This window comes from Convolutriloba macropyga, unplaced genomic scaffold, assembly GCF_964194025.1.
Source record: "Convolutriloba macropyga unplaced genomic scaffold, txConMacr16.3 SCAFFOLD_611, whole genome shotgun sequence".
In the NCBI taxonomy this organism is placed as follows: Eukaryota; Metazoa; Xenacoelomorpha; order Acoela; family Convolutidae; genus Convolutriloba; species Convolutriloba macropyga.
The window spans coordinates 1-6,090 of record NW_027450122.1 but is presented as its reverse complement, the minus strand read 5'-3'; the positions used below and the strand labels follow the sequence as shown (position 1 = coordinate 6,090).

The 6,090-nt window shown below is 48.2% G+C and overlaps 6 protein-coding genes across 6 annotated transcripts; all 6 read right to left on the bottom strand.

Annotated features, from left to right (window-relative positions):
• Positions 1-618: 618 nt before the first annotated feature.
• LOC142355614 (histone H2B.3) lies at positions 619-1,093 on the bottom strand. The gene has a single exon (XM_075407728.1). It carries the CDS (start codon positions 1,009-1,011, stop codon positions 643-645), a length of 369 nt encoding a protein of 122 aa, XP_075263843.1. The 5' UTR covers positions 1,012-1,093; the 3' UTR covers positions 619-642.
• Positions 1,094-1,436: 343 nt separating this feature from the next.
• On the bottom strand, positions 1,437-1,942 carry LOC142355612 (histone H2A, embryonic). The gene has a single exon (XM_075407726.1). The coding sequence runs from the start codon at positions 1,895-1,897 to the stop codon at positions 1,496-1,498; it is 402 nt and encodes a 133-aa protein (XP_075263841.1). The 5' UTR covers positions 1,898-1,942; the 3' UTR covers positions 1,437-1,495.
• Positions 1,943-2,251: 309 nt separating this feature from the next.
• LOC142355616 (histone H4-like) lies at positions 2,252-2,649 on the bottom strand. The gene has a single exon (XM_075407730.1). The coding sequence runs from the start codon at positions 2,603-2,605 to the stop codon at positions 2,294-2,296; it is 312 nt and encodes a 103-aa protein (XP_075263845.1). The 5' UTR covers positions 2,606-2,649; the 3' UTR covers positions 2,252-2,293.
• A 449-nt stretch (positions 2,650-3,098) lies between these two features.
• Positions 3,099-3,611, bottom strand: LOC142355611 (histone H3). Its single transcript, XM_075407724.1, has one exon. The coding sequence runs from the start codon at positions 3,557-3,559 to the stop codon at positions 3,149-3,151; it is 411 nt and encodes a 136-aa protein (XP_075263839.1). The 5' UTR covers positions 3,560-3,611; the 3' UTR covers positions 3,099-3,148.
• A 600-nt stretch (positions 3,612-4,211) lies between these two features.
• LOC142355615 (histone H2B.3) lies at positions 4,212-4,681 on the bottom strand. Its single transcript, XM_075407729.1, has one exon. The coding sequence runs from the start codon at positions 4,602-4,604 to the stop codon at positions 4,236-4,238; it is 369 nt and encodes a 122-aa protein (XP_075263844.1). The 5' UTR covers positions 4,605-4,681; the 3' UTR covers positions 4,212-4,235.
• A 348-nt stretch (positions 4,682-5,029) lies between these two features.
• Positions 5,030-5,536, bottom strand: LOC142355613 (histone H2A, embryonic). The gene has a single exon (XM_075407727.1). The coding sequence runs from the start codon at positions 5,488-5,490 to the stop codon at positions 5,089-5,091; it is 402 nt and encodes a 133-aa protein (XP_075263842.1). The 5' UTR covers positions 5,491-5,536; the 3' UTR covers positions 5,030-5,088.
• Positions 5,537-6,090: the final 554 nt, after the last annotated feature.

The window sequence follows — 6,090 nt, the reverse complement described above, 5'->3', positions numbered from 1 at the left end:
TTGCCCGAGCAAGCTTGCTCGGACCTTCGCCTATGCCCGAGCAAGCCTGCTCGGACCTTCACCTCTGCTCAGAGCTGCAGGTACTTATATTCTATGCAATTTTGATTTTCTAGCTCTCTGATTGGCTGCCACTGTTAGGCTATTTGGGAGCGCTTTTCTCGCACTCTGATTGGCTGCCACTGTTAGGCTATTTGGGAGCGCTTTTCTCGCACTCTGATTGGCAGAGAGCTCAAGTTAGCTCTAACTGCAGCTAGCAAGCTCAAGCTCAAGCCAGCAGGCTCAAGCTCAAGCTGGCAAGCTCAAGCTAGCAAGCTCAAGCTAGCAAGCTCAAGCTCAAGCTAGCAAGCTCAAGCCAGCTAGCTCAAGCTCAAGCTCGAGCTAGCTAGCTCAAGCTCACACTAGCTAGCTGAAGCTCACACTAGCTAGCTCAAGCTCAAACTAGCTAGCTCAAGCTAGCTAAGTTGAGCTCGAGCTAGCTATAGCTCGAAAATACATAGAATAAGGGTACCGGCAACTTTGAAAATAAGGTTTTTAGCTTCAAGTTAGCTTGTTTTGAGCTTCATTGCAGCTATTAAGTTAACTTCAAAAGGTTTGGTGGCCTTTAAAAAGGCCTGTGTGTTGTTGCTTAAGTAGCAACGGACTTTACTTGGAGCTGGTGTATTTGGTCACAGCTTTGGTTCCCTCGCTCACAGCGTGCTTGGCCAACTCTCCTGGTAGCAAGAGCCTCACTGCAGTCTGGATCTCCCGGCTTGAGATGGTTGATCGCTTGTTGTAGTGGGCCAGTCTCGAAGCTTCTCCAGCTATCCTCTCAAAGATATCGTTCACGAACGAGTTCATGATCGACATAGCTTTGGAGGAGATGCCAGTGTCGGGGTGGACCTGCTTCAGCACCTTGTAGATGTAGAGGGAGTAGGTCTCTCTCCTCTTCTTTTTCTTCTTCTTGTCACCAGAGGGCTTCTTCTGTGCCTTGCCTGCCTTCTTCACTGCTTTGCCGCTCACTTTGGGTGCCATTTCCTCTTGCTGTCCTCTGCTGCTCCTCTTTTACTAGTTGTAGTTGTAGTTGTGTTGGGTTGGGTTGGGGCACCCAACTTTTTTGCTACCTAAATATAAAAAGTCGTTCAAAAGCCCATATTCGAGCTTAGCCAACCACAGTGTGAGAAAACAGCCACGCAGGCACGCCGGCTTCCACGTCACTTTTTCAGCCAATCACAGTGCGAGAAAAGAGCTCCCAAAGTAGCCTAACAGTATATTGAGCTCTCAGCCAATCAGAGTGCGAGAAAAGAGCTCCCAAATAGCCTAACACTTTCTCGCAATCTGATTGGCTGAACCAAATAAGGGTTTTTGAATGAAGTTCAAATACCTCAATTCGAGCTTAAAATAAGACATTTAGCTTAATTTGAGCTTGCTAGGTAGTAAGCTGAAGCCAGTAAGGTAACTTCGAAGGTTTGGTGGCCTTTAAAAAGGCCGGTGTTGAAGTAGCAAGCTAGAAGCTTCTTTACTTCTTGTCAGACTTGGGCTGAGAGGAAGACTGTTTCTTGGGCAAGAGCACTGCTTGGATGTTGGGTAGCACACCACCTTGAGCAATGGTCACTCCTTGCAGCAGCTTGTTCAGCTCCTCGTCGTTTCTGATAGCGAGCTGCAAGTGTCGGGGGATGATTCTCGACTTCTTGTTGTCCTTAGCAGCGTTGCCAGCAAGCTCCAAGATCTCAGCAGTCAAGTACTCAAGCACAGCAGCAAGGTACACTGGGGCTCCAGCTCCCACCCTCTCAGCGTAGTTGCCCTTGCGGATGAATCGGTGGATTCTGCCCACGGGGAACTGCAGTCCAGCTCGGCTTGATCGGGTCTTGGCCTTAGCTCCCACCTTGCCGCTCTTCGATTTGCCTCCTTTGCCTGACATCTCTCTTCGTCTTGTTTCTTCGTCTGTTGTAAATGGTTGTTACCCAGACTCACATATGGCTACCTAAGTTAAAAATGCGTTCCAAAAACCCTTATGTTGCTAAGCCAATCAGAGTGCGAGAAAAGCGCTCCCAAATAGCCTAACAGTGGCAGCCAATCAGAGTGCGAGAAAAGAGCTCCCAAATAGCCTAACAGTTTCTCGAACTCTGATTAGCTGAAAGAAATAAGAGTTTTTGAACAAAGTTCAGATACCTCAACTCAAGCTTAAATTAAGACAATTAGCTTGTTTTGAGCTTGCTAGCTACATAGCTTGAGCTTACTAGCTAGTAAGGTAACTTTAGAAGGTTTGGTGGCCTTTAAAAAGGCCTGTTTGTGTTGAGGTAGAGCTGCTCAGAGCTTAACCTCCGAAGCCGTAGAGGGTCTTGCCTTGCCTCTTGAGAGCATAGACGATGTCCATTGCAACAACAGTCTTCCTCTTGGCATGCTCGGTGTAGGTGACAGCATCTCTGATCACACTCTCCAAGTAGTTCTTGAGCACACCTCGGGTCTCCTCATATATGAGTCCACTGATGCGCTTCACTCCACCTCGTCGAGCCAATCGTCTGATTGCTGGCTTGGTGATGCCTTGGATGTTATCCCTCAGGATCTTCCTGTGCCTCTTTGCTCCACCCTTGCCAAGTCCCTTGCCTCCTTTTCCTCGTCCTGACATCTCTTGTAGTTGTTGCTGTTGGGTTGTAGAAAGTCGATTTCGACACCCAAATCGCCAGCTAACTAGGGCGGCTCACTGTATTTTCTCGCAATGTGATTGGTCGAGAGCTGACACCTTCAAAAACCCATATTTCAACTTGAAACGAGCCATAGAGATACCTTTCAAGAACCCATATTTCGCTCAGCCAATCAGAGAGCGAGAAAATCAAGAATGCATAGAATAAGTGTTTCTGCAGCTAGGGAGCTTCCGAAGGCCGAGGTAACTTACTCGTACATTACTCAGGCTCCGAGGTAGCTTGCTCGTACCTTACAGCTGCTAGAAGCTGCATAAACACTTATTCTATTCACTTTTGATTTTCTCGCTTTCTGATTGGCTGAATTAAATATGGGTTTTTGAAAATGTTGGCATACCTCAACTCCAGCTCAAAATAAGAGTTTTAAGCTGTTTTGAGCTTATTATAAGCTAGCTTGAAGCTAGTTAGTTAACTTGCAAGGTTTGGTGGCCTTTAAAAAGGCCGTTTTGGGTTGGAGAGCTGATAGCTTTTTAAGCTCGCTCTCCTCTGATTCGCCTGGCGAGCTGGATGTCCTTGGGCATGATCGTAACTCGCTTGGCGTGGATGGCGCACAAGTTGGTGTCCTCGAACAAGCTGACCAAGTAGCTCTCACTTGCTTCCTGGAGGGCCATGATAGCAGTGCTCTGGAACCTCAGGTCAGTTTTGAAGTCCTGGGCAATCTCTCTCACAAGCCTCTGGAAGGGCAGCTTTCTGATCAACAGCTCAGTTGACTTCTGGTAGCGTCTGATCTCCCTCAGTGCAACAGTCCCTGGCCTGTATCTGTGCGGCTTCTTGACTCCACCAGTTGAGGGTGCACTCTTCCTCGCAGCCTTTGTTGCCAGCTGCTTCCTAGGTGCCTTTCCTCCCGTGCTCTTCCTTGCAGTCTGCTTTGTCCTTGCCATCTCTCTTCGTCTGTTGTAGTGATAGTTGTAGTTGTAGTTGGGTTGATATCTTTGCTCAAAATCGCTGCCTAACTACCCCGAACTAGTGATCTCTCATTGGCTTAGAGCTTGAATCAACTGTTAGGATATTTTAGAGCTCTTTTCTCGCACTCTGATTGGCTGCCACTGTTAGGCTATTTGGGAGCGCTTTTCTCGCACTCTGATTGGCTGTCACTGTTAGGCTATTTGGGAGCGCTTTTCTCGCACTCTGATTGGCAGAGAGCTCAAGTTAGCTCTAACTGCAGCTAGCAAGCTCAAGCTCAAGCCAGCAGGCTCAAGCTCAAGCTGGCAAGCTCAAGCTAGCAAGCTCAAGCTAGCAAGCTCAAGCTCAAGCTAGCAAGCTCAAGCCAGCTAGCTCAAGCTCAAGCTCGAGCTAGCTAGCTCAAGCTCACACTAGCTAGCTGAAGCTCACACTAGCTAGCTCAAGCTCAAACTAGCTAGCTCAAGCTAGCTAAGTTGAGCTCGAGCTAGCTATAGCTCGAAAATACATAGAATAAGGGTACCGGCAACTTTGAAAATAAGGTTTTTAGCTTCAAGTTAGCTTGTTTTGAGCTTCATTGCAGCTATTAAGTTAACTTCAAAAGGTTTGGTGGCCTTTAAAAAGGCCTGTGTGTTGTTGCTTAAGTAGCAACGGACTTTACTTGGAGCTGGTGTATTTGGTCACAGCTTTGGTTCCCTCGCTCACAGCGTGCTTGGCCAACTCTCCTGGTAGCAAGAGCCTCACTGCAGTCTGGATCTCCCGGCTTGAGATGGTTGATCGCTTGTTGTAGTGGGCCAGTCTCGAAGCTTCTCCAGCTATCCTCTCAAAGATATCGTTCACGAACGAGTTCATGATCGACATAGCTTTGGAGGAGATGCCAGTGTCGGGGTGGACCTGCTTCAGCACCTTGTAGATGTAGAGGGAGTAGGTCTCTCTCCTCTTCTTTTTCTTCTTCTTGTCACCAGAGGGCTTCTTCTGTGCCTTGCCTGCCTTCTTCACTGCTTTGCCGCTCACTTTGGGTGCCATTTCCTCTTGCTGTCCTCTGCTGCTCCTCTTTTACTAGTTGTAGTTGTAGTTGTGTTGGGTTGGGTTGGGGCACCCAACTTTTTTGCTACCTAAATATAAAAAGTCGTTCAAAAGCCCATATTCGAGCTTAGCCAACCACAGTGTGAGAAAACAGCCACGCAGGCACGCCGGCTTCCACGTCACTTTTTCAGCCAATCACAGTGCGAGAAAAGAGCTCCCAAAGTAGCCTAACAGTATATTGAGCTCTCAGCCAATCAGAGTGCGAGAAAAGAGCTCCCAAATAGCCTAACACTTTCTCGCAATCTGATTGGCTGAACCAAATAAGGGTTTTTGAATGAAGTTCAAATACCTCAATTCGAGCTTAAAATAAGACATTTAGCTTAATTTGAGCTTGCTAGGTAGTAAGCTGAAGCCAGTAAGGTAACTTCGAAGGTTTGGTGGCCTTTAAAAAGGCCGGTGTTGAAGTAGCAAGCTAGAAGCTTCTTTACTTCTTGTCAGACTTGGGCTGAGAGGAAGACTGTTTCTTGGGCAAGAGCACTGCTTGGATGTTGGGTAGCACACCACCTTGAGCAATGGTCACTCCTTGCAGCAGCTTGTTCAGCTCCTCGTCGTTTCTGATAGCGAGCTGCAAGTGTCGGGGGATGATTCTCGACTTCTTGTTGTCCTTAGCAGCGTTGCCAGCAAGCTCCAAGATCTCAGCAGTCAAGTACTCAAGCACAGCAGCAAGGTACACTGGGGCTCCAGCTCCCACCCTCTCAGCGTAGTTGCCCTTGCGGATGAATCGGTGGATTCTGCCCACGGGGAACTGCAGTCCAGCTCGGCTTGATCGGGTCTTGGCCTTAGCTCCCACCTTGCCGCTCTTCGATTTGCCTCCTTTGCCTGACATCTCTCTTCGTCTTGTTTCTTCGTCTGTTGTAAATGGTTGTTACCCAGACTCACATATGGCTACCTAAGTTAAAAATGCGTTCCAAAAACCCTTATGTTGCTAAGCCAATCAGAGTGCGAGAAAAGCGCTCCCAAATAGCCTAACAGTGGCAGCCAATCAGAGAGCTAGAAAATCAAAACTGCATAGAATATAAGTACCTGCAGCTCTGAGCAGCGGTGAAGGTCCGAGCAGGCTTGCTCGGACCTTCGCCTATGCCCGAGCAAGCCTGCTCGGACCTTCACCTCTGCTCAGAGCTGCAGGTACTTATATTCTATGCAATTTTGATTTTCTAGCTCTCTGATTGGCTGCCACTGTTAGGCTATTTGGGAGCGCTTTTCTCGCACTCTGATTGGCTGCCACTGTTAGGCTATTTGGGAGCGCTTTTCTCGCACTCTGATTGGCAGAGAGCTCAAGTTAGCTCTAACTGCAGCTAGCAAGCTCAAGCTCAAGCCAGCAGGCTCAAGCTCAAGCTGGCAAGCTCAAGCTAGCAAGCTCAAGCTAGCAAGCTCAAGCTCAAGCTAGCAAGCTCAAGCCAGCTAGCTCAAGCTCAAGCTCGAGCTA

What these genes read in the sequence shown, in the direction of transcription:
- LOC142355614 (XM_075407728.1), bottom strand. Translation starts at nt 1,011, where the DNA reads ATGGCACCCAAAGTGAGCGGCAAAGCAGTGAAGAAGGCAGGCAAGGCA.
- LOC142355612 (XM_075407726.1), bottom strand. Translation starts at nt 1,897, where the DNA reads ATGTCAGGCAAAGGAGGCAAATCGAAGAGCGGCAAGGTGGGAGCTAAG.
- LOC142355616 (XM_075407730.1), bottom strand. Translation starts at nt 2,605, where the DNA reads ATGTCAGGACGAGGAAAAGGAGGCAAGGGACTTGGCAAGGGTGGAGCA.
- LOC142355611 (XM_075407724.1), bottom strand. Translation starts at nt 3,559, where the DNA reads ATGGCAAGGACAAAGCAGACTGCAAGGAAGAGCACGGGAGGAAAGGCA.
- LOC142355615 (XM_075407729.1), bottom strand. Translation starts at nt 4,604, where the DNA reads ATGGCACCCAAAGTGAGCGGCAAAGCAGTGAAGAAGGCAGGCAAGGCA.
- LOC142355613 (XM_075407727.1), bottom strand. Translation starts at nt 5,490, where the DNA reads ATGTCAGGCAAAGGAGGCAAATCGAAGAGCGGCAAGGTGGGAGCTAAG.